The sequence below is a fragment of the Agrilus planipennis genome, unplaced genomic scaffold (genome assembly GCF_000699045.2).
Source record: "Agrilus planipennis isolate EAB-ADULT unplaced genomic scaffold, Apla_2.0 scaffold23, whole genome shotgun sequence".
Taxonomy (NCBI): domain Eukaryota; kingdom Metazoa; phylum Arthropoda; class Insecta; order Coleoptera; family Buprestidae; genus Agrilus; species Agrilus planipennis.
The window spans coordinates 1164420-1192197 of NW_020439044.1; the positions used below are offsets into that span (position 1 = coordinate 1164420).

The 27778-nt window shown below is 34.0% G+C and overlaps 1 protein-coding gene across 2 annotated transcripts in view; it reads right to left on the bottom strand.

Moving 5' to 3' along the window:
- LOC108732486 (calmodulin-binding transcription activator 1) overlaps positions 1 to 19994 on the bottom strand; it is a 47516-nt gene extending 27522 nt beyond the window's left edge. For both annotated transcript variants that reach the window (XM_018463330.2, XM_018463329.2), the window contains exons 1-2: positions 19927 to 19994; positions 6655 to 6790 (exon numbers count right to left, since the gene is read on the bottom strand). In XM_018463330.2, coding sequence (XP_018318832.1) covers positions 6655 to 6774 — 120 coding nt within the window. In that variant the 5' untranslated portion in view covers positions 6775 to 6790; positions 19927 to 19994. The remainder of the gene's footprint in view (positions 1 to 6654; positions 6791 to 19926) is intronic.
- Between the last annotated feature and the right edge of the window lie 7784 nt (positions 19995 to 27778).

Below are 27778 nucleotides of genomic sequence, written 5' to 3' on the forward strand. Positions count from 1 at the left end.
TTATTCCTTATAGTTGGAGATTTGTGAAATATTTTCAATAGTATAAGGAAATTGAAAGCGTATCAATCATTTAATAATTGATTGAAAAGTGTTACTGATTGTGCTAAATAACATTCTAAATGTATATTTATTTAATTTATGGAACAACAATAATCAAAACAAATGTTTATACCAAAAAGGTATTTGGTAACGTTTCTATAGCGTAAAAGATGTATAATTAATTTTATCGAATTAAAAGTTAATTATTTCATGAAGGGATTTCTTTTGATGTGATATGGTAGAGAATATAACTTCCTATAATAAAACTGTATATTGGCTGTTTTAGTAGCAATATCTAGATTAAAAGTATTTCAGTTTACTAGATAACTACTGACGATAAGAAAGATTAACGATTCCTAAAATTAGGGCGGCTCTATTTTTATTTATGTACTTTTCGAAACGAAAATCCTCGGCCTACCAAAAATCCATTAAGTATTATAAAGTAATAGTTGAGGTCGACGAACATGACTTTCACTTTTTAACTTTTCCGTCATATTGACGAATGATTTTATGAAATATATAAATAAATAGCACTTTATGACTTTCACAATTTTTAATAAAAGAACTTAATTAATAATATTGTCTCGCTACACTGCGATTTCTTCAGAAATAGAAACAAACTTGTTCTTTTAATAAAAATTACAAAATTCTTTTTATTTGCGCACGATATGTAATGTCATCTTGATGTAAAAGTAGATAAGTAGATAAATTAATTAGCTATTATTTATAAAATGTATTTCATTCTTTGTTTTTTGATACGATAAACAGTATAGGCGAGATAGGTTGGTAGGACACCTTCTCAGACATGGTCTAGAAACAGAAGTTAGGAGGGGTAGAGGTAGACCTAAATTATATTACTGTTCGCAAATAGTTAAGGATGTGGGCTGTTCTAGTTTTAGGGAAATGCGAAGTTTAGCTCAGGATAGGAAAGAGTGTAGGTACGTGTCCAACCAGTTTTAGGACTGATGACCTTATGATGATGATGAAACAATATAGTCTTTTATTTTATTCAGTACATTTAAATTTAAAGTTTCAATGAATAACGTTTTACGTAATCCAAATTTTATATAGATGTACAGGCATTTGTTGTGCTAAATGATGTTATGATATTATGTCAGCTCAATACAGAACAAACCGAAAAATATTATGATTCTTATTTATATTTGAGACAATGAAGTGAAATAAGTCGCTGCATTATCTCGCAGTTCCGGAGACATGAAGATGAAAATTGCAAACGGTACATTCTTAATAAGGGAGCCATGTTGTTGCGATACATTCGCACAGCCTGCAATTTTTAATATTCGTAAAGCACAGTACCTAGCAAGAGCAGCGGCAGCAGTCAGTAATAGTAGAAGTCAGGCCAAAAGAAATGGGATAGAGATGATGAATGAGTTTCATTAAATTCGTTGTTATCGTTAGTATTAGCTTATGCTTTGGAGAATATGTTGCTACTCCCGACGAAGCGAACCGACGCGGTACGGCGCGTTCAGTCGCTCACGGTCGCTAGTAACAGATGCTTTCTTCATTTTCAGGTATCATTTATAATGGACTCCGATTTCGTACGACAAGTGCACAAGGAAAATTATTGGACCCACGGCTGGAAATCGTATGTAAACGCATTCGAAAAATTTGAACCTTGATTACGACAGGCTAACTGTCTACAAGGAAGAAGTATTCGGTAAAAATCGTTATTTTAAAATTACAACAATTATTGATTTAAGATGGTAACTTATAATGTAACTGTCTTATAATTAGAGTTGCCAACTTTATTATTCATATTTTCAGAAGGAAGATATCAGATGTACAAGTATGAAATGTGGATTTCCAACAACAGATGACGCGGCAATGTTGTTGAACAATGGTGACTTCGATGTTTCAGACAACGAACGCCAAAAAAACATGAAGATGTGGAATTGCAAGTACTGTTGGACGAAATACAAAGCAATTGGGCGTCAGTCAACAAGCTGTTTTCAATAGACTACGCGAGCTGGGAAAGATTCAAAAGTCCGGTAGATGGGTACCACAAGTACCACATGAGTTGAACGACAGGCAAATTGGAAAGTGCAGAAACACATGTGAAATTATGCTTGTTTGGCACAAAAAGAAGTCGTTTTTGCATTGGATAGTTATAGGGGATGAAAAGTGGATTTATTTCCCCAGGTGCACCATCCAGATCGACCGCAAGACCAAATCGCTTTGGTAGAAAGACGATGCTCTGTGTTTGGTGGGACCAGAGGGACATGGTCTATTATCAATTGTTAAAGTTTGGGGAAACGGCGAATACTCAACTTTACCATTAAAGATTTGAACCGTTCGCCACTTGAAAAAAGGGAAGCGCTCAGTCCTACCCCATGCGGCTTACTCACCAGACTTGGCTCCTTCAGATTATCACTTGCTTGCATCGATGGATCACTCATTTGCTGAGCAGCGCTTTGATTCGTACAAAGATGTGAAAAAATGGCTCCGTGAATGGTATTCACAAATTGCCCGAAAGATGAAAAATATATATCACAAGCGATGGAGCATACCTTCAATAAAGCAGCTTTATCATTCTTCCGAACTGAACATGTTTTTTAAAACAAAATCCGCATTTCATACTAGTACACCTGGTAAACATGAAAGAAATTGTAGAGACATTGAGGCAATCATGTATTGTCTATTTTAATTCATAAAAAGGAAACTGCAAACAAAATCAAGGACATTTGGAGTCCTCAGTTACAGATTACATTAATCTTGAATGAGAACATTCTATTAAAAGTTTGTTAAAAAGGCTAATGCATATACATATATGTGATCATCATCATAAGGTCGTCAGTCCTAAGACTGGTTGGTCACGCATTTCCACTCTTTCCTATTTTGAGCTAATTTTCGCATTTCCCTAAAACTAGAACATCCCACGTCCTTAACTATTCGTGAACACTAATGTAATCTAGGTCTATCTCTACCCCTCCTAACACCCGTTTCTGCCTCTAGTATGTCTCTGACTAGACCTTCAAGCCTGAGAAGGTGTCCTACTAACCAATCTCGCCTATTTCTTGTTGACTACCATAGCCAATGTTCATTATTTTCTTGTTACATCGTATTCATTTCATAAAAAGTTAATGTAATTTCCTCAAGTGCATATACATATGTCTACTAAAAATTACATTCACATATTTTTTTGTGTATTAACTTTGATAAAAATTTGTAATCTATTTCTTTTTAAAGCTATTCTCTTTTGTGCATTTAGTTCCAATCCATAAAAAAGACAAGAAATCACAAAAAACAGCAAAAGTAAATTTTTATCCTGTTCTAAACCGTAATTTGACTCCTTCTTTGAATATTCCCGTTGAATGGATATAATTTGATTGTTCAATATGTGCTACACTTTTCTGAGATATTCGTCGGGCTTTCAGCGACCCGACTCGACGCTTGTACTGAAGGCGTCGTTGTCAGCGTCGAATCTTTCAATTTCCGTTCGAACGATATTAAAGCGCTGTTACTCTAATGATTATCCGGTCTTAATTCTCGTAAGTTACAAACCCAGCCGAATCGGAGCAAAATAGGGAGGAGAGCCGAAAAAGACAGTGACATCCTGCAAGAAAGAGATTTGCAAGAAGATTTGCATAGATTGACGACAACGGATGACAACTCGAGTTTAAGAAGAATTACAAAATTGAACGAGTTCTTGTAAACTTCTTGCTAAGTTTAATATTGTAACAAAAGCTCCTATTCTACAGAAAACGGAAAAACGAACAAATGTAGATTGTTTGGATTTTTTGGTTTTACTGTGATAAAGCTAATACGTAAATAAATAAAATGACATTAAATTCAGAAAAACTTTTATTAAATAAATACGTGATTGAAATTGAATCAATGATTAATAACTAGGTAGAGAATTTGGTTTTTGTAAAGGCCGGAATATTGAATCGAATTTAGCTAGTTATTCGTGGAAAATCCTGTTTTCTATGGCAAACAATGTGCAAGTAGATAGTATTTACACGGACTTCAGTAAAGCCTTCGATTCAGTCAACCATGTTGCATTAATAATTAAATTAAAATATTTCGGTTTTACTCAGCAAATAGATGGCTCAAAAACTATTTGTCACACACAGTACAATATGCTAGATATAAAAACTTTGTATCTAGAGGAATTGATGTTCTATCGGGTGTTCCACAAGGCTCACATCTAGGCCCTCTTTTGTTTAATATTTTTGATGATCTTTCGTGTGTGATAGATGAGGCCGAGTGTTTGTTATTTGCGGACTATTTAAAAATTTTTAGAACTGTAACTAGTGATCAAGATACCGGAAAATTGCAAGCGTGCTTTGATAAGCTTTTTACTTGGTGCTCAAACAATGACATTTCTCTTAATATAAAAGAAATGTAAAGCTATAACTTTTTCTAGAAATAGAAATCAAATAAATTACACTTACAAACTCAATGATGTGATATTAGACAAAGTAAGTGAAATCAAAAAAAGGTCACCAACTATTCTTAGAATTTTGTATCTATTGTTAGTTAGACCAATTCTGATGTACGCGTCAATGATATGGTATCCCATTGCACAAATTTATATTAAGCAAGTCAGAACCGTTGAATATAAGTTTTTTAGAATATCAGCGCCACGGGTAGGTTCACCTGACCCTTTCATTGATCGCACTTATACAAACCTATCAGAGTTTTTGCATATTCCGTCTCTTGCTTCTCTTAGAGTCCCTTGTGATTTGAAATTTTTGTATAAATTGGTGATCACAGATTGTTCAACGTGACTTTTTACGCCTGACTAAGAAGTACACAGAGAATAGGGCAAAGTTTATGTAAGAACGATTGGATTAGTAGGAAAACGTTGTTCAATTCGACGGTTAGAAGTGTAGCTCTTTATAGGGTAGAAGTATGAAGCTGAAATGAACACAAACAGGTGGAAAACGTTTACAAGAAGTACATAAAGTGGATTTTCAGGGTTGGAGGAGTATACACCGGATTATGTTTTACGGAGGGAATTAATGGAATTATGGAGGAAAAAGATTTTAAAAATTCGAACAAAAAATAAGATATGACAAAAAGGGATGAAGCTTTAAACGGTTTAATGTTGAATCAGGAATAATTGAATGAATGGGGAAGAATGGGAGTATGCGTCGAGGAAATGGTGAAGATAAGACGTAAGAGATGATGATGGGAGAAGAAATATGAAGGCTCTACAATTGCAGAATTGGCAAGGAGACTGCATACCAGATTATTTGAAGGGAATGAATGATGTGGACGTAATAGCAAGGTTTAGAGTTGGAAATGAAAGTAGAAAATGTAAGTATTGGACGAAGGAAGAAGAAAGGATATGTAGGATATATAAAAGGGAAGATAAAACAATGATGCATGTGCTGGGTGGATATGAGGATATTAATAATTTGAATGATTGTAAGGGAACATTAAGTAGGAGGAGCGATGGGCTGATCATGTTAATAAATATAATTAAAAAAAGAAAGTATTCTTGAGAAGATTGATAGAGTTGACCTCTACTATATATATATTTTATAAGTTGATCATAATGATAATGATATTTGGTAAAAAAACACTTTTTGAATACTTTCACTTAATTTTTATTAAATTCTTAACAAGTTTCGACCTACAAGGCCATCTTCAGAAGAAGGATTAATGATTATTAATATATAATAAATTTTCAAAAGGTGTTTTTTTACCAAATATCAAAAAAAGAAAGGCTTTGATTCAAACGATGGATGATGACTAGGATTGCCCCTAAGGAAGGGAGAGGTGTAATTTTTATTATTTTTACCCTTTTTGCTTTTATTTATTTGTTCACAAAATTGCTTTTGTCTTGATTTTTTTTGTTTGTTTTGGTTAAGATTTTCTTGGTAGAATTAATTTTTAGTTACTTTGTTTTCGCCAGTTTAAGCTCCACGTCGAGTGGTACGAGATTTGACTGTAGTTGTTTATATTTTTTGATATGTAGAACTTGTGTATATAGATAAATAAATGCTTAAATAACTGTTTCTAGTTAATTTCTTATGAATTATGCTACTTTCTTCTTTCAAAAATCCTAAAATGAAGCAGAGAAAATGCTGTCATTGAATAAAATTTAGATGTTATCATTTCCCACTTTTAACTTATACGACAATTTTAGAGACTACAGAAGACGGAGAAAAGGACAAAAAGCTTTTATAAACATATATTTTAGGTTATCATTACCATCACGCCACCAATGAAGCCAAAATTGTCAAATTTCGTACTAAATTGGAACGCTCTCTAAACTTCTAACCATAAATCTTTAAAAATGCCTTGAACTTGCCTATCTATGCAAAGTGACGTATTCTTGCTATTTGAATTTTTAAGTTAATTCCGTTTTCTCGTCACCATGAACTAACTCTCCATGATATTATCCAGCACATAGCAGTAAATTTTAATTGCGCATAAATATTTTAGTGCATTTTAAAAAATCCATAAAGACTCTCAATCAACCAGTCTTCTTCAATAATAAAAGCACCTTTATCATCTTGCAATCCTTTATGCATTAGGTATCCATCTATTATGAGTGCAATTTCAAACGAAACCATTGCATGAATTCGGCATTAAAACGTATTTAGATTATATTATTAATCAAAGAGGAAACAAAAGTCTTACCTCTGTTCCTTGAACTTTGAGTTTCATATGATCTTCTCTTGTTGTTTTTCCGTCTTTTCTTTTCTTCCAACAATAACCATCTCGTCGATATCGTACCTTCTTCCGGCTGTATAGAAGCATCGATCCACTTTTGGGCCTACAAGATAATAAATTATATCAACAACGCATAAGTTTAGGTGAATTCATTGCATTTGAATCATTTGCGTATAGTGCCCGAGATAAAAATGTTCAGTCTCTTAGAGTTTTTGAAAGCGAGACTCAAGTCTCCGTCTCTCATTGAGTCTCTCTGGTGTCGCTGAAAGGGACTGTCGAGAGATTGTCAAAAAAACTGTTTAGCGTCTCTGAATGAGAGACTCGAATCTCTGAATTAACAATTTTATCGTTCGAGTCTCTCATACAGAGACTGTGAGAGATCCATAAAAACACCTAGGCAATAACTGAGAGACTGTGAAAGACTGTGAGAGACGCTGAACGACTCTGAGAGATTGGAGAGAGACTGAAAATTTTTGTCTACAGTGGCTGTTAAAATAAATTTATGCAGTTCATATTCACAGATTGATATAGTTTTGGCGAGTTATTCTCAAATAACTTATTTTACTGATGTTTTCATAGTTAATATAATATTATATGGTATTTGTGTACACTATAAATGTAGAGGGTGATTAGTTTTCGTTCCAATGAGCACTTTCGCTCTTAATTTACCAAAAAACAATTCTAATTTTGTGAATAACTTTTGTAGTGTTAAATATTTTTTTTTTCTTTTGGATATAATCATACAACTAAAACTTTTTTTAACTGAAACTACGAAAGATTTTGGTATCAAATTAACCGCCACATTTTTAAACTTTGCAAAATGTCACAGTTTACCAATATCGTTTGCCAGGTTATGTATACAAGGTGGCCCAAAAAGTACCCAATATGCTTATTCTGACCAAACTGAATGTTTAATAGAAAAATGTTTCAAACAAAACTTACTCCCTATTTTAATACACGATCGTTTGTATTATCCAAGTTTGACTTACTATAGATATTGTTTGAAAATAGTTAAAATAAGATGTTCATAATGTAAAAATCGCGTCGATATTCAAATGTTTATTGATTCGGTCAAAGTGACTCAAAAAGGGTTCGCAATTAGATAGATAGACATGGAGGTACAAGGAAATGCAAATTCAGAACTACTTAGTGTTGAAAAAAAATTTACTCTATTTAAGCTGCATATAATTAAATAAAAACAATTCAATGTAAAATTCCCGCAGTCAATAAAAGGTAAAAGTAAATTTTAATATCGCCGTGATTTTTTGCATAGCTCTATATTAGACTCATATTTCATATCCGGTTACCATTTAAACAAAACCTTTTTTTAATTTTCGAACACTCTGTATAGTAGATCAAATTTGAATAATACAGAGGATCTTGTATTTAAATAGGAAGCCTCAGAGAAAGGGAGAAAGGTTGGGAAATATCGTAAACAAAAAATAGCCTCTTTTTTGTTGTTTTATTTTCATTTAAATAAAAAGATCCACTTAAATATAATATACCTAATTCAGATTCCTTCTACATGACAAAACTATTTTGTAGTTACTTCACCTACCCTTCCCTTAATCGAGGTATCCAATAAGTCTTTCATTTATAAAAAAAAATTCATATCTCCTTTTATTGTTCAATACAAGACATTATTAAGTCGTATTTATGTTTGCTACAATTCGCATTCATAATTTGTACCTTTTCTTTACAAGGAAATGCTTCGGATAAATAAAGTAAAAGGTACAGATTAGCCGCTACCGATTTCGATAAACTAGTTGAAAGTTGCATGTGTGTGTTCCACGACAGCAGATTATTTTATTTGTTTAATGATTTATTTGTGCAGTGTTAAAAGTTAACAAATTCAAAATGGTTCGCATAATAACGCAGAAATATTTTCATTTTCTGCAGAGATGGCAATGCTGCTCCACGTGTTTTGGGATACGCGCCAAGAAAGTGGTCCGTCAACCACATGACATTCTCCTCCTCAAATCTAAATAACGTTTTAAACGCTGATTCTTGTGGTGTACGTCTTGGTTTGTAGTATTTTTTTGTACGTAAATGCAACATATCAGTCATAACAAGCACAACACTGGGACCACACAACTAAATATTCCTTATACAAGTCTTTTTAGATAGATTTTACCATAAAAATAGTCGAACAAAATAATTTGAAGTGGTCTGTATTCTGTCGAAACTGCCAGACGCGGATCGCGATTTCGATCTTTTTGGCGTTTACTGCGCCATTTGTAGTACTTTCTAAAATGTCCATAATGTTATGGAAGTATAGGGTTGTTCGGAAAGTCATTTCGTTTTTTTTTGTGGAAATGAAAGACAGTTTTCGTATAATAAACAAATACTTTATTAAATTACATATTGACCGTTCTGGTCCAACACCTTTTGCCATCTTTCTGGTAGTAGTATAATTCCACGCTCATAAAATTTTTGGTCTGGCAAAAAACTGATCGAGGAGGTTTTTGACCATATTTTTAAATGGACCTTGCTGGAGCAAACGGAAACCTAAAATGTAGCATCGTACTACAGATGGCGCTCACCACGTCATTTGTGGTATTTTTTATAAAAACAGTCCTATAAATACATAAATTTTTACGTTACAAGCTGTGTGATGCCTGCACAGCTACTGAAAAGTTGAAAAGAGCGAGAAAAGTTGTTGGAAAAACCTAGACTCTTCTTTTTTTTTAGAAGCAAATCCTTTAGTTTTTGTGCAGATGCTTCTTCTTATAAATACAAATTATATAAAACCTTTTACTTTAAAGCAAACCCTCGAAGCAAAACCTTTTCCTTCGCTTTTTTAATGCACATACCTTGAAGGTATTGCTTCAATTTTTGGAAGTAAAAGTACTTTTGCTTCTACTTATCTTGTTTTAATATTAACGAAATTAATTTCTTCATACGAAACCTTTTGTGACTAAAAGCGAACACCTCTCTTTGTAAAATCTCAAAATTTAAAGGAAATATTTTGCTAGTGTTAGAACATCTTACAAATGGAAACAGAAGGATAAATTTAATTATATTGGAGTTTCGTATGTCGGTTTTAAAAGGATATCATGAACAGTGGAAAAGAAACACAAACAAATATCTTCGGGGTAATGTTTGTAGTTTAACCTTTGTCAGACAACACGAGTAAGAACTTAATGTAAATAGCGCTGTTTTCTGTACCTTGTAATTTTATTACAAAAATCTCTTTATGTACTTTCCCGCATTCAAATCTCCCTGCGAATTAGAGGAGCTTTTGTTGGGCCTGACAAGAGGATAAAACGGGTTACAAAGTCCGTGCCACATGTGGCGCGGTTACTTTTATCCATTATATGGATCCTCCCCATTATTGTATCGCGTTTTCGTGCAAACGTAAGCATTTTCGGTGGTTCACTTTTAAATGGGACAAAAGTCGGATTTTGCGATAAAAGCACAGCGTCGCGTCGTCGGCGTTGTCTCTCGGCGGTGGGTGTCGCATTGTCGTCGTTGTGGCGCTAATTATGTATTCAGTTAACTCCAATATCATGCACCAAGGATTTGCCGTCTGATTTAGGGGACGACGTAGCGATGCTTCTCGCCACGTTACTTCGCCCTTCTTAATGGTCGACTGTAACGAGGGATTGCCTGTTTTCACATTGTCAGAAAAGGGGTAAGTAAAAAATAAACAAAGAGAATGTATATTGAAACAAGTTCTAGAAATATTTAATTCTTTTTCTTTCAGTTCTTTGAAATTTTATAAAAATGATATACTCGGAGGGAAAAGTTTTTATAAGGTAGAAAAGGTTAGGTTATGATAGTTAAAAATTCCCCCTCCTCCTCCCTCATCCTTCTTATCCCCTTCCCCTCCTCCTCCTCCTCTTCCTCATTCTCCTCCCCCTCTTCCTCCTCCTCCTCATCACCCTCACCCCCACTTTCGCCCTCCCCCCCATCCTCCCCCCTCCTCCTCCTCCCCCTCCTCCTCCTCCTCCTCCTCCTCCTGAGAGGTTCAATTTTTTTTATTTGTCTATTTTGTTATTTCACTTATGATGTCAAATTCTAATAACCCAGTGGCAAAAGTTTACACCCTTAAATGACAAAATTAATTAATAGTTCATGATATTGTAATAAAATGGGAAAACTGGAAACGAACCAAACGAATTATTGTTATTGTTTTTCTTTCCACTGTTTGCTAAATCAGTCACACTGACTAATGCTTGGGTGAACGCTGCTCCCCTCAACTTTGTTTCTCAGATTTAAATAAAACCCTCTTCGATTTTAATTGCGATCCACTTGTAATTGAGATTTTAATGCATTGTTGGACGTTCTTTACGGCCCTATACGAATTAATTAAAACTGCTTAACGAAGGCGAAGGCGAAACAAATGCAAATGCATCATCGTATAGACATCGACCCCTTCAGCTTCTTCAACTGTGGCGACAATTTATAGAAAAGAAATGACTGCACGATATATTCTTTAGGAAATTTACTTATGTATAGGGTAAAAAAAATTTTCCAGTCTCGCGTTGATAATGCCCACGTATGAAGTGGGCGAAACACGTGTCCGCTCATATAAAATTTGTGGTAATTAGGGGTGAGTATTCCTTTTAATTTTTAATATGTATAGGGTGAATAATAATTTGAGAATATTTGCAAATTTTCGATATTTATTTTTTTTTCATTCAAAATTTATAGTTTTCGAGTTAGTACTTTTACCTATTCAAAAATGAGACTGAAGTTATACATAAAAAAAAATAAAATTACAATGACACATGCCTACATTCATCAGGATATTTTGTGTAGCTGTTTTGATATACAAAGTGTAACAGAATAAGTGCCGAATATGTCCGAATGCTCACAGTTTTCGAGAAAAACTTAGTTGAATAAAGTACAGGCAAATTCAATTCCGGCCCTGGTAAAGAAATACGACCTGCAACGCTGCGGCCGCAGTAGGTTTGTATCGGTAATTTCTAAAGAAAAGTGGTGCATTGTCTAATTTTTCCATAAGGTGTTTATAGACAAATTTGCTTCACGCGGGAAGGAATTTTGAATTTTCATAATAATCACTATTGGTGCCACGGAAATTCGTATGTCGCAAATCCTCCATTTCAAGAACTGTTTTTGGTAGATGTGTGCGGCGAAATTTTTGGAAACTTATTTTGACTTTTTAGCGTCTTTTGGTGTATATTATTTAAGTACCAAGAAAACACTAATAACAAATAACAATTTATAACAATAACAAACAAAAACACAAGTAACAAGAAGGCACAGGGAAAATGACAAAAAGAACAAAATAACAAAACAGTAACAATAACAAAGACAACAACAAAAATGAAAACAATGTAGCGAATAACGGTAGAATAATAGAAGCACTTACGAATGGTGTAGTAGCGGTAGACGAGAGACTGTCCTGAGATATAAAAAAAAAACTTTTGGGTGTTTCATTCCCACCAGCCAGTAATGCTGGTAGGCGGGCAGTCCCTCCGGACTACGCCGGAAGGCAGGGTGGAAGGCCCTCTTCAGCCTGCTTTCAGGAATCGTGGGAATGGGTGGGTGGTGGTTCAGGTGAGAAAGATGAGACGGACGAAATGAATACAGAAGAGAATGAAAGATTATCTGTGGAATATTACTGCCTCAGCATTTGCCTAAGTGATCCAAGGAAACCACAGAAGAACTTGGATCAAGCCAGACGGACCCGGAATCGAACCGGCGTCCTCCCGAATGCTAGGCAATGGTCTAAACCTCTAGACCATGCCGCTCGGTGTCCTGATATATGAAATTTGGGAGTATTTATAGGATAGGGTTGTTAGTAGATTTGGTAAAATGTTCTAGAAGGAAAAGTAATGAGAGAGAGGCTGAAGACAATAGTTTAGAGGAATATGCAGAATTAGATAGTACAGAATTCAAGAGAAAGCAATTAAGGGTAAAACCAGATATTAGTATGGGAGTGCATGCAGGTATGGTTGAAGTTGGATTTGCAGTTAAAAGTGATCGAAAGAACAATAGAGTTTAGATTGAAAGGAAACCGAAGTATTTATAAGATAAAAAATTGAAAAGAATTGAAATAATATTTGAAGTGAAATAATATTTGAAATGAAATATTATTTGAAATGAAATATTATTTGAAATGGAAAAATTAGAAAAAATATTTACACACAAAAAAAAAACAACAAGGGTTATTTCGCCACAGAACAATAAGCTCCTGAACATGCGTTTCGTTTTCAAGCGTAGACAAGTAAGTTTACCATATGTGTTCAAACCAAAATCGACTAAATTTTGTAGAAAATCCGAAAAAGTAAAAAAATTAATGCTGCTGATTTAATCGCCATCCAGAACCCCTCCACCCCCTATGTCGTCAAAAGAAAGCTAGGCAAAGACCCCCCTGCCCTCTGTACTTCTTATGTAATACTTGAATTGCCCCCAACGAGGGATTGGTCACGCATCATTATTCCTTCCTATCCTAAGTCAATTCTCGCATTTCTCAAAAAGTAGAACATTCCACACCCTTAACTAATATCTATTTACGAACAGTAATCTCATCTGAGGATNAAGACATCCTCACTTATTTAACCGTAAAGAAATATTTAAAATGAAGACAGAAAGCTTTTGGTAATCCGCATGTATCACACCGCACAAAAATATGAAAAATAGTTGTGCAAGCTCTGATGCATATGTAGGTAAATGCCGTTGCCTCTTTCTAAGCTCTAAAAAAATGAAAATTTATTACCTTCCATAAGTTACTATTTCATTTTCACAGAGTATCCTAGAAAGCTAAATTACACTTATTTGAATTTTTGAACTTACATATAAAATTAATTCTGACTTGATCTTTTATTATCAAATATGAAATACAAAATTCATTTTATCAACGAGTATTAATTTAAAATATTTATGGATTAACCAAAAAAATTAAAATAGTACCTACTTTTGAAAAGATGAAATAAGAAAATAATAGAATTCTTAATTTTATGTTTTGGAACAAAATTTACTTGTGATGCTGTAGTAAAAATCTATAGTACGAGGTCTGTTCAAAAAGTATGGTGAATTTTGAATTTTCACAAGTTACGTATATCCGATATTCGATTTTTTTGTGGAATTATGTTGGTACTTATGCTTTGCTTGCGCGTGTTATGGCTCGTCTTTGATTTTCGATTATTCCAAAAAATGGATCAAAGAGTCTGTACCAAATTTTGTGTGAAAAACAAAATTAAGTGCTCAGATGTTGACTGTGACATATGGTGAAGCTACCTTGGACCAAAGCAACGTTTATCGGCGGTAAAAAATGTTTTCAGAGGTGAAGCGAAGAAAATAGTATTGAGCAATCGTCAAATCACCGTTTGAGAAGTTGTTAAGGACCTAAACCTATAGATTGGCTCCTACCATTCGATTTTTACCAATGATTTGGGCATGAGACGGGTTGCCGCGAAATTCGTACCAAAATTACTCGATTTCGACCAAAAACAGCATCGCATTAACATTGCTAAGAAGTTGTTGGACTCTGTCCGTGACGACCCAAATTTGCTCCAGAGGATCATAATTGGTGATAAATCATAGGTTTATTGTTATGTCGTCGAAACCAAAGCTCAATCATCCTAATGGAAGCTGATCGAATGTATAGGTTTTGCTTACAGTTTGTTCGATTGAACAGAAGGTAGAATGGTCATTAGATTGCAGAAACGCCCGTATTTGTGGAAGAACAAAAATTGCCTTTTGCACCTTGATAACGCCCCTGCTCACACATAATTCTTTGTGCACGAATTTTGGCCCAAAACAACATACTAATAATGCCGCAGCCACCGTATTCCCCAGATCTGACCCCTTGTGATTTTGTCTTGTTGCCGAAACTGAAGAGGCCCATGAAAGGACGACGTTACGCTACGACTGAAGAGATAAAGACGGCAGTGGTTTGAAGATTGGGAAAAACGTTGGCACAAGTGTATAATAATAAAAGATTACTTCGAAGGGGACAAAATAGTTTTTGAAAAAAACACAAAATTGCGATACCTTTTGAACAGACAGTATAAAAAAAATGTGTAACATTAAGAACATCTTTTGTAGCCTTCATGAAGTTTTGTACAAGAGAACAAAACGTTGGTCGGATTTTGCATTCAATAAGAGAACATCCACCCCTTATTTGACTGGATTTATCCCCATAAATAAAAAATCAATTCTTGAGCTAATTCCATAACATTTATATGTGAATGCACAATAGATAGACACTTGGAGGTATGGTACCGTTGTCGATGGTGCACAAATATTTAACTTTTAGAAAATCGCCTACGAACGCCAATATTCCACGCTTTTATTTTAATAATTTTCCTATCTTAGGAGTGAAATCGTATATTTGAATGAATTTTGATGTTTTTTACTTTATAATCGGATCATAAATAAGGGAGAAAGTTTTTGCTATCTAGTTCCAGTTTGTGTACGACCTTGCTCGTTACTTGAAGAATAAAGAATATTCTGTTATATTGTCGAAACTTCCCGCTGAGAGCTATCCATTTAGAGGGTACACTTTGACTAAACCACTCAACTGGATACCACGAGCAATAAGCGAAATGAAAAGCTCTAGTCGAGAGTTATTATATCGTTTCAGGTTTTGTTCTTCCTTTATCTTTAGTGCCAACAGAATCCAGTAATGGCTTTCTTGTGTTAACAAACGAATATGGGGCTCCCGTTGTTCTCTAATATAAATGCAAACGGTTTTGTTTATGGGGTACTCCCGAAATGTAAACAACAGAAAAAACTCCGATTTCACAATAACTCTCTGAACAATTTCATTTTTAAAAAAAAAACTTCGATTTCACAACAACGCTCTGAACAATTTCATTCTTAAGTCGCCAAATAAAAGAGCAATTTCCAACGTTATTTTATTATCTCATTCAATAATTCCCTTCAGCTATTAAATACGATAATAAAGTTTTGAACTTCGTTGATTCTATCGATATCTCGGATATCTTTAAATGATAAATGTTATTTATTCCATTCAGTAATATGCATTTTTCTTTTATCTAATTCAGCAAAGGACTTTTCGGTCCCCATACGTTTCCTGTGGATATCAATCATTGCAGTTAGCGAAACGTCGGATATACGACTCCATCGATGTTCTCACCAAAGTAGGTGTTTCAATCGTAAGCTATGACCTTCTGAGACCAAATACTAAAAATTATTAAGTAATGAATCTTATAAAGTTAGATTTACTATTAATAATTGTTGGCATCTCATCGAAAATTACTTTCCGATATCGAAAGAACATTTTTTTGAAGCTAGAGAAACAATTTTAGATGAGTCAAAAAAACTGTACCAAATTTTGTGTGAAAAACAAAATTAAGTGCGTGGACGCATTCCGGATGTTGACTGCAGCATATAGTGAAGTTACCCTGGACCGAAGCAACGTTTATCGATGGTACAAAATGTTCTCAGAGGGCCGAGAAGATGTGAATAACAAAGAGCGAGTCAGACGCCCGAGCACGTCAACAACAGACGAAAACATTGATGAAGTGAAGAAAATAGTATTGGCCAATCGTCAAATCACCGTTAGAGAAGTTGCTGAGGACCTAAACATATCGATTGACTCCTGCCATTCCATTTTTACCATGATTTGGGCATGAGACGGGTCGCCGCGAAATTCGTACCTAAATTGCTCAAACCAAAAACAACATCGCATTAACATTGCTAAGGAGCTGTTGGACTCTGTCCACGACGACCCAAATTTGCTCCAGAGGATCATAACTGGTGACGGATCATGGGTTTATGGTTGTGACGTGGAAATCAAAGCTCAATCATCCCAATGGAAGCTGCCGCATGAGTCAAGATCGAAAAAAGCGCGCCAAGTTAGGTCCAATGTAAACTTGTGCTTACTTTATTTTTCCAAACCCTTTTATTAAACTAACCTTTGGAACTCCTATGGGCAACCCTTTATCACCAATTTTGGTCGATATGATGATGAACGATTTACAATCTTCTTGTCTAAAACCTCTTACATTTTCCCCCCTTTACTTATAAAAGACATACTGATGATACCTTTCTAATTATTTTGAATAATGTAGTTTACATTCTTGATGCTTTTAATAAAGACCCCCCAGATTGCAATTCGCTCATTAATTAGAATATGACAAGAAGTTGAGTTTCCTAGATGTTACAGTACAATAGAGTAACAGTGACAAACTCATTACAAATTGGATTCATAAAAATACCTTTTCAGGTCGGTACCTTAACTGATAGTTCAATTATAAATTTTGTGCTATTAGTAGTTTAGTAGGCAAATCATAAGGGTTATCAGACATCAAACACAATGAAAATAACAAATTAATAAAAAATCTTTTATTTGAAAATGAATATCCTATCAAATTCATCGATAAATATGTTATATAAGCTGTTAACGGTAAATTGCATCCATGAATATTTGCCTACATGATCATATATGCTTCACACTAGTTTCGTATAAAAATATAACTATTTTTGATACAAAGTTACTGATCATTAAAAAATTATTAAAAATTGGACAGTGTAGAAAACCTTCTTCATCTCTCACCATATATTCTTCATTTCACGGAATGCAAGTTTTGTTAAACTGTCTCATTGTCTTTCGGAACAGACTGAAGGATCGAAGAATTCTTTTCATCTGAAGTCAAATATCTTCGGGAGGCTTAGATACATCAACGAACGAACGAACGAACTGTTCTTGGAATTTTAACCTTCATTTAGTTCACTATGACAATGTGATTAGATACACTTCGATAATCGATATTACGTCCTTTTCGCCAATTGTACAGCCTACTATCGGTATTTCAGAACTGTACATCCCTTAGATGACCCCACTACTTGTAAGTTTACCCTCAAAATTAAATTTAAAATTATTTACAATTTAAAAATCTATGCCTCGTTAAGGCACACTTTTCTGAACGTGTGCTTTATTTGAAAGCACAAATAAAATGAGTTAAACTTATATACATATTGCCATCCCATCTCCCGAACTTCCACTTCGCCCTTATCTCGTTAAACTAACAGTGACGTTTAAAAGGGCATCAAGTTATGAAACAAAATTCAGAGGGTGACAAATTTATGGGCGATTTCAAAGTAGAATAACTCTGTGGTTTCTAAACCTATCATATATCAAAGGATACTAACTCAATCAAAATAGTATTATTTTTGATTGTAATTAATAACAGAATGTAAACAGTGGAACGTGGAAGAACAGACCGGAAGGAAATTAAGGAAATGTCTTGGGACCTTATGATGATACCTATAAGGAATCTACGCGACTATGTAAATAAAATTATGTTCCTACAGTCCAAAAGTCATTTTTGAGACCGCCACAAGAGTTTCGAAAATCGTTGGGATTCTAAAACTTTTCATGACCTTGTTCTGTACTAGACAACACAGTTTAAAGATTCTATACAGCAGGTTCACTCCTTTGATCTGCTTAAAATACCGACATTTTTTGCAGGCCATCATAAATTAATTTTAAATGCGCTGAACTGCTTCAGTAGCTTTACCAAAGTGATTAAATACAAAATGTATTTGCACTGTGACTTTACGATGACACCCCGTAGAAGTCAGCCCCTGCTTAGCGAAGAACTCGTAGATGAAGTGTCGGCAGGAGAGGGATGTAGCTGGAAAGTGAACCTACTGCATAGAATCATTATAATATGGTAGATAGTGAGTACATGTTGCGGCTGCTGTAGTTAATGAGAGCGTTCCCTATTTGCGTACTTATTGATAAAATCAAATGTGTCTATTTTAGGCAAATAACGTGAATTCAAGCTTAATTTTAGTGGCTATATTTAAAAAAATTGAATAATTAACGGTGATGTGTCCATTGTAGATATTTTGGGTATTTTGTAGGCGTATATAATATACACTGTTTTTGGTATTATTCAAATAACTGTAATAACATGTCATCAACAAACACGCATGGAAACACCCACTTAGTTCTAAAAATATTATTTAAATATACCGTTCACAATTGACAATGATGACACATGGGGTGCCTGTAAAAGATTATTATGTGTGGCAATCACAATTACTGTCAACTAGCCTTGTTTATAACTCTATCATATCAACGAAAAGATTTAAAACGTTCCTTCAAGACGTGATGTTTGTATATATTTAACAATTACTGCAAACAGTTAAGGGGCATTATTTATCTATCAATTATACACGAATATATATTAAAGAATATTGTTGTTCGATGAATTTGGTTATTAATAAATAAGTATAAGTAACATTATTTTTTTCTTTTCCTTTTTCTGTTTAATGTGATTGAGATATATTTTTTATATCCTTGTTCACACAATTCTCAGTTCAGCAACAAACAATTCGCGTACATGCTCCCTTATTTGCCTTTGGTATCCGTTTTAATTTAATAAACGAGTATGACAGATAATAAGGGAAAGAAATGGAATCCATAGTTTCTTTAATAAGTATAGTTTTTGGAATCGTTTTTTGACAATTTGATTATAACTAAGCATTTACACACTACAATACCTTGCATTTATATATTTGTTAATCAGAAAACAGAGAGTTTAGGATCTAAATAAAATCGTGAAGACGACATCTTTTTATTTCGCAATATATATTTATCATCAAGGATCTAATCCAATTTAACATGTTATCTTCTAATTTTCACGCCTACGTATATCGAATCGATATTGTTTTCCGTGCTGTTTTGCTGTGGTCCATGGAATTTCGTAGTTGGCGACGTTTCGGCATTCTTTACTGAAAGCACCTTCAGTGGTCATTTGGAAGGTGCTGAGTTGTCAGTCAAAACGTTTGGATTTGCGAATTTCCATGGACTACGATGAAACAGGCCAGAAAACAATATCAAATACAGAATATATTTTTTTTATTATCTATTTCCAAGGAGTTTCGGTTCAACTACTAGAAGGCATCCATAGAATTTTTCTTTGTCCCCTTTTGAGTATCTAATACCTTAAATGACCAATGTGGGTAGCTTTTGTTCATTTGTTATAACTTTTGATATGTAATAATAGCACAACGTAACATCAAAAAGTATTTAAATGCATAATAGAAATAGATATTTTTTATTTACATTTTCAATGCATGCAAGTATATCAAATAAATCACATCCTTACCTATACGAACCAATTTACGTATTTTCTCCAATTACTTGAGGTTCTATTTATTATGTTAGTTTTGACTGATAAATTATTTATTTCAATTATTGTCCAAATACGATGCAAAAAAATTATAATTTATTTTCAGTATTTTCGGATGTTGAAGTGGTTTAACGTAACATGTTTGTAATAAACTTACCGTATCTTGACTTCTTTGCTTTGCCATTCTGTGTGCCTGTCGAAGCTGATCAATATGGCAGCGATCTCCTGCAAAAAATGTTTCAATAAGATATTTGATATTAAAAAATGTAAAGAGGTGTGAAATATGGAATCAAGAAGTTATATAGAGTGAATCAAGATTCGGATCACGTCGCCCTGGGAAATGAGATGCGGGTTTCGTCGATCGGAAGAAAGAGGTGACACGTGCTTAACATCAACTCTCCCTCTATTTTCTCTTTTTCGTTACTTTAGTTTTCTTTACTCTTACTTGGCAACCCGATTCAAAATCATTCCACTTTAGCGACATATTTTTGTAATAAATTCCTAAAGATTAACATGTACACATAGGATTCTTTTGGATCCAGTAAGCCAATTTTAAAGATAAATTGCACCGAAAGAATCAAAGAGTAGTTTTTAAAAAAGTTGAAATTTCTCGAACAAAATAATTCGAAATGGTCTGTATTCTGTCGAAACTGCGGATCGCGATTTCGATCTTTATGGATCTCATTAGCGCGTCGCAGGCAGCTCCGACAGAACACAGACCAACTTTTACCTGCTGATGTCTTAACAGCGCGTTTTAGAAAATACCACAAATGGCCTTGTTGGAGCATACGTAATCCTAAAATGTAGCATCGTACTACAGATGGCGTTTACCGAGGATCGAAGAATTCTTTTCATCTGAAGTCAAATATCTTCGGGAGGCTTAGATACATCAACGAACGAACGAACGAACTGTTCTTGGAATTTTAACCTTCATTTAGTTCACTATGACAATGTGATTAGATACACTTCGATAATCGATATTACGTCCTTNATATGGATCTTTTCAATTTTATTGTAAATGATTTTCTTGATAGTTTAATGTAAAATAATAAATGCTTTTAAGTTATTATCTTAGCTTTTAAAAACTTTCAGTAAAGAAATTTCTGCAAAAGAATAAGTATAACAATGTCTTAATTCTAACTTTATAGCGAAGTTTAATTTAAGTATGGTTTATAAAGTATACTACCTAATACCTTGAATTAATGTACACAATACCTACTTAATCTTGTTGTAAAATAAAAGTCCCGTTTGGGGTTTTATCGACGTTTTACCGTAAGCTTTCGACGAAGTAAAGATAAAGCTGCTAATTAAAAATCGCTTAAAAAATTTGTGGGATTAATATGGGTGCCTTTAATGAAAAGAAAAAAGTGCGAGCGTGTATCAGTAAACACCCGTAAGAAGATTGTATATTATAGTTGTACTTTAAAAAAACTATTGCATTAACTAATTACCAAACACCAGAGAAATGCAACTTTATTTTGAGTGGATGAATGCGGAATATTGGTTTAGTTTTGTTAAAAACTTTTACGCTTGCACCGTACAAAATTGTAGAGAGGAATTATAAATCATAACAAACAAAAACGCATATGCAATACATATACAGTACAGTGTAGGCACCATCTTCTGGCAATTTGTCGAAATGGTATTTTTCGGATTATCGGTTATTACAAACAGATTAGCTTTTGAAGCCTGTGAAAGTGACTCCTTTTAGACATATCCACTAGGAGTCATACATGGCGCGTGACGCGTAATGCGTAACGCCTGACGCGCTTTTCGGTTTTATCATCATCTTAAGGTCGACAATTCTAAAACTGGTTGGACACGCACCTCCACTCTTTCCTATCCTCAGCTAATCTTAGCATTTCCCTAAAACTAGAACAACCCACATCCTTAACTATTTGCGAACAGTAATCTAATCTAGGTCTACCTCTACCCCTCCTAACTCCCTTTTCTGCCTCTAATATGTCTTTGATTATACAGACCATCGTGTCTGAAAATGTGTCCAACTAACCTATCTTGCCTATTTCTTATTAAATTCCATAGAGACCTCTGTTCTCCTATTCTTTCTAATATCTCTTCATTTCTAACCTTCTCTATCCACGGTATCCTCATCATTTGGCGGTAACATCCCATTTCTAAGGCTTCTAAATAAAATAGAAAAATTTGTGCTTCGAAGAATTATTTAAAAAAACGTAAGCACCAGATTAAATGAGCAAGACCAAGATCGAGACTATATCAGGAACACCAATACCAAGACCGAAAACATCAGCAAGACCCAGAATAGAAGTATTTGAGCAAGATCAAGACCAAGACCGAATAAGCAAGATTAAGACCAACATCAAGGCTGGGACAATTTGTATTCTTTTTATGTCACAATTTTATAAAAAGAAATAAACTCTTCGTTTCCCAATTGTTAAAAGATAACGACCTTTTCTGAGAACATTATCGGGGAGGTTCATCAATTTTCTTTTCGAACCACAAACATTCATTCGGTATCAATATGTCCGACGCCTTTTCCAATTTTACTTTCATGAAGTCAATTTCTTCGGCCTTTATATAGATATTTGAATATCGCATAAATGAATATGACTTGGGAGTATTTCGGGAGGAGGTAGCGAGAGCGGGCCTTGTGTGACGTTGCGTTAACGCCACGCTGCCGTTGTGGCGTAACAACGAACGAGACCCACGAAACCAAATTCTCCCTACGAATCGAGCGAAACGCTTTTCGCGACTCAGCGAAGCAAGTGGCGTAAAGCCGCGACGACGCCATCAGATTTTTCTTTGTGGCAGAGAAAACTATTTTGATTTCATTGGGTCTAGAATCCCACAAATCTGAGACTCTGTTCGTGAGGTAACCGAGCTAAAATAAAACCTTCCAGGCAGTGGCGGCTCGTACTGTTTCGCATATGAAGTGAATAATTTCAAAATTAGTACCTATAGATATTGATTTATTTTCTGAATGTAGTTGAGACATGGGTCGTTTAAGAACTATTATTGAAATTTTTTCATCATATGTTACCTACGGAAACGTAATGTACACTAAAACAGCAGCTGAATTCATTTTGCGACGCTGTACAATTTGTTCCTAATATGGTGAGCAAACTAGAAGGCTTGCTCAGTTGTTAAGTATCGTGTGGTATTGGAGACATCTGAAACGCATCGTTCCCCACCCTTAATGTAATGCAAAAGGCTAAAAGGATCAATCATCTGTTTTTACTAAGGTTATTTTTAACATTCACACATAGTCGCTGCTTGGTTTATTTTGTTTAATTTAAAGCAGTATTAATAATGGTTCCCTTTTTTCTGAAATTTTTATTAGAAATAGAAGATAATGATGAATATTGAAGAAGAAATATGAAATCGTCTGAATTTATTTTCATATTCACAGAGGGCGTAATAGAATTACTCAACGAAGTTGTCGGATCATCCTGTATTTATGTTTATAAAATGCGTATACCTAGTGTAGTAGCGTTTTGCTTTAATATAAATATGAATGTTTCTAAAATTTCAGATCACCTACCTTTCTTTTTGAAGTGAAACTTCCCTATGCACGGTAGGGTAAGTTCGTTTCTTGCGAGCTGCTATGTAACGAAATCATGCAACGCATTTCCCCCCCTGCCTGTCCCTATGTATGCTTAGATCTTTAAACTAATTTTAATGCGGTTTTTTTTTTAATAGATAGAGTAATTCAAGAGGAAGGTGTATATGTATAACATAGTAAACACTGATAATTTTAGATGTTTGTAATATGACGTAAATAAACACATTTTTTGCGCTTACATTGCAAACGCTGGCTGAACCCTACGAGATAGATCACAATAATATACTACAGTATTGTACACCTTAAAAAGGTCTACAAAAAAGCCCATGATGGTATATGTCTATCTCTTAGGGATAACCCACAATAACCATTTTTTATCCTTTACTTTTTACGAGAAATAATGACTTATTTACGAAGCGATTTTAAGCAATACAGCATTAATCCTTATCCAATTAAGTACTTTTAAATACATTGTGCATTTAATATAGATCAATATGCCCTTTTACAGCATGTAATTTAAACTAACTTAAAGTGCAGGGACATAGCGGTTGCGGCGGTACCGGCCGGTTTGTATTGTCTAATGACATAAAAGCTGTGATTGTTGTATATAAAGACATTCTATAGTATATTTACTATCAGCATTGCACCCGTGCGAAGCATAGTGTACAGATAATACCATTAAACCAATTCCTTAACTCCTATCCCGGTATGTTTGTATGCTTCAAGAAGTTTCACTTCAGTAGCGTGTTGTATAATTACATGTTGTATTTTTTAATCAATTTAGAAGTGTAGCTATAAATATATTCTAGGCTGGTAAAGCTCACTTTATAATTTTAATATAGGAATGAGACCAAAAAACAATAAATGAATAATAACGTTATTAAGTTTTTATTTGTTTAATTTCAATTACAATATATTAAATTCTTCCTCCTCTGCCAACTCATCGAAACTCAAGCCGAAAGATTAGGAGAAAAGTCTCCTTTTTGTCAGATTTTATTTTGTTTGTGTAAATTGTTACAAACATTCGAGCTATGACATTATACGACTGTCTTTCCAGATTTTATGCAAACGAAATGAAATCCCAGAAAAAAGATCAAAGGGATTTTGTTCATCATTTTTACGTAGAATGAACAGCAGTAATTGTGTTTTCCGAATACTGATTTTTGTAAAAAAAGTATGACAATTCTTTTAAAGAAAACTTTATGCCCTTTTAAATGTGAAATATTTTTTACCATGCTTTTCATATGGAAAACTAAAAAAATCCAACAAGTCACCAGTAAATATCAATATTTTGAGTTCTCCTTGGAGCAAAATTCTTATCAAATGTGCTTACAATTTGAAGTCATTTTGAAACAAAAACAAAAATTTGAATCAGCCTAATACATGTAGGTACATGTCACCGTAAAACCTCATGAAAAAACCCGATTTCTGTTAAAACGCCATCTATCTAAAAAAAAACTAGTTTTAACGTTTCCTTTTTAGTTAATTCTGGTTTTAACTACGCAGAATTAGAATTAACAAATATTCTCAGTTAAATCTAATTGAGACCAGACGCATTTTGGTTAAAGCTAGTCTTCACAAGACTATTTAATAATTTGTAGGTTTAACGTAAAGGTTGTGGTTAATACAGATCTGCAGATCAGAAGAGGGCGAAGAGGGCCCTCTGTCCAATTATCCAGTAGTCCAAAGGGACTAGAGCCGATAGAAGGCAAATTAAGAAGAGTGAAGAAGTCATAAAGTATGTGATATTGTAGTGGACGAGTAATCCATTATTATATTGTAAATGCTAAAGAAAGTCTGTCTGTTACGTTTTCATGCTTAAACCGCTGAATCAATTTTGATGAATTTTGGTGTAGAAGTAATTGGGAATCAGGAGAAACATACAGGCTGCTTTTTGTCGCGAAAATAAAATACAAAGAGGGCAAACAGGCCTAAATCTATGTACGCGTCGCACCGGAACCATCAGCGCTGTCTATCATCGTCGTGAATATAAAAAAAAGATATCAGATAGGAATTGCAGAGGACACTATAAAAATGAATAACATTACACCAATTCATGTGTATCAGAAAGAGATGCAGACAATCAGAATTTTAACATTTTGCCAGCATCGGATTTCAACGTTTCAAGTTCAGCATTCTCAGGAATTTAGGAAAGCAAAGACGACTTTTTATAGATATAATTCCAACCAGGTATTTATAAAGCCGACCCTGCTCTCTAGCGTACCTAAGCAACTTCTAACATCTCCACCGCTTAAAATTATTCGGTTATGTATTTTCACTTTGTTGTAGCCAGTACATTAATAATAGTGGTATCAATTAATTATTAAATAGTTAAATAAGTTAGTCAGTAGCGCGAAAGGTGTTTTGATTACGTGACAATATCCAGATGCAGTGCGTATACCATTTATGCGGGGTTATCCTTTACTGATTTCCAATCGTTGTTTCCCGAATGTTTTAGAGTTTTCTTCGATGCGGTAACTCGGTGTAACGAAGGCTTTGAGCAGTTGGTGTAATGTTTCATTTTTACGTGCTTTTTTCCAGTTTCGTTGTTCTTCGAGTATCTTTTATACATTAATTATGGGCTCCAAGTTTAACGGTTTTCTTTATGGTCCTTGTAACAAACTTCACGAAACAAGTTCATATTTTATTCACCCGCTGTGAGATCACAACGACAACTCATTATTATTGAAACTAAAAGATAAAGTTCCCTGTTCCCATATATACTTTTAAACTTTGCATATTATATAAACAATACGTATACATAAGTATATGTACACGTCTATTGCTGTGAGTTATCAACTTGGCAAGTAAAGGACTTGTTCCGGAATAAACTAATTAAAAAGCTCCACGAGCCCTTTTTACCCCCAAGTTGTTCATATAATGTGCAGTATATACATATACACACTTCATTACATTATTCAGTGCTTAGATTGGATTAATATTTGTGAAGCTACAATCACTAAAAAATTAGTTCGAAATTTAGTCTTCACCTCTACGGATATCATGAAAATCTACTGAACTTAATTATTCAAAATTAAGTAGGTTTTTGAAAATGCTTAGATATTTTATATTAATGTAAAATAATCCCTTGTCTAATTAAATAAATCAATCATTTATTTTTAGTCAAATAATTATCAGTAGTGATGCAAAGGAAGTGTCATAACTGAAACAGTAGTAAATAGTAAATTTTTGTGGAAGCGGAAGCGGATGTGAAATTTTAGATGACCCTTTGCATTGTTAATATCAACAAAATAATACCGAATGGAACTTCTTTTTGGCTTTAAAATTCCACTTTTATTTCAAAATTTACACCACTGAGCAAACACTATACAAAATAAATAAACGCTGTAGTATTTTGGAAATGAAATTATTGCGAGAATTGCTAAAGGGAAGGGGAACAGAAAGTCCTAGAAGTTGTTAGATTGAAGTAGGAAACCAATAAGAGAATAAAATTTGGACAACATCAACATACGAAATATTAGGAAATAGATTTAGGTCCTAAACTACAATAAAGTTATTTGCACAAGGACAATATTATTATTAACAAAATTTTGCTGGCTACAACGCTGCATCGACGCTACTACTTCATAAACATAAATGGTTGATTTAATATCTTCACAATGTTACAGAGAGGTCGCCCGACATGAAGCTTTGCAACGAATTTAAATTGTGTTTTGAAAAAGGCCAAGTTCAGCCAACAGATGAAAGTAGTAAATTTTTACGACTTGTTTAATTGTACCGACATATTGATATTTAAAAAGATGAGAAATAAAAATTTTTATTGGATTCCGATAAGTTTCCGTTGAAACCGAGGAACCAGATACAGAAGCGGATGTGAAAAAGTATGCGGAACTTCCGTAATTGCAGAAGCGGAAGCAGAGGTCTGTTGCAACACTAATTATCAGGTCTATTTTTTGTAAAACTTGTTTACACTTTTCCTTGTTTTCCTTTAAATTCATTTAACAACTTTTTTTACAATACTCTTTACGATAATCAGCATCTAAGTATAATGTGTATGTTAATGAAAATGTGTGTAATTCTTCATTGTACACAAATCCTAGGAAATGTATATAATTCCTAAAATCGTCTGGAAATGTGTGAAATAAATTATATTAGACAGATTTCCTAGGAAATCTATGCATTTCTTAAATAGCAATCGGAGATGTATTACATTCCAGATGTCAATGGGTACGCGGAAATAGCGGAGCGAGGAGGGAGGGTATTCTAATTCTCAGCTTAACAACGTCTTTCATTTATTGTATTCACAGATAACTCTGATTTTCAGTTTACTAATGTGTTTTACTCATTTTATTCACAGAAAGCATCAATTTTGTACATTTCCTAGTATAATATCGGAATTTCATACAATTCCTAGGAAATGCATACATTTCCGAGAATGTCTGTATTAAAAAATCTTTGAAACAATATTTTATAGATTTCCTAAATAGTCTCTTAATTGTATAAATTT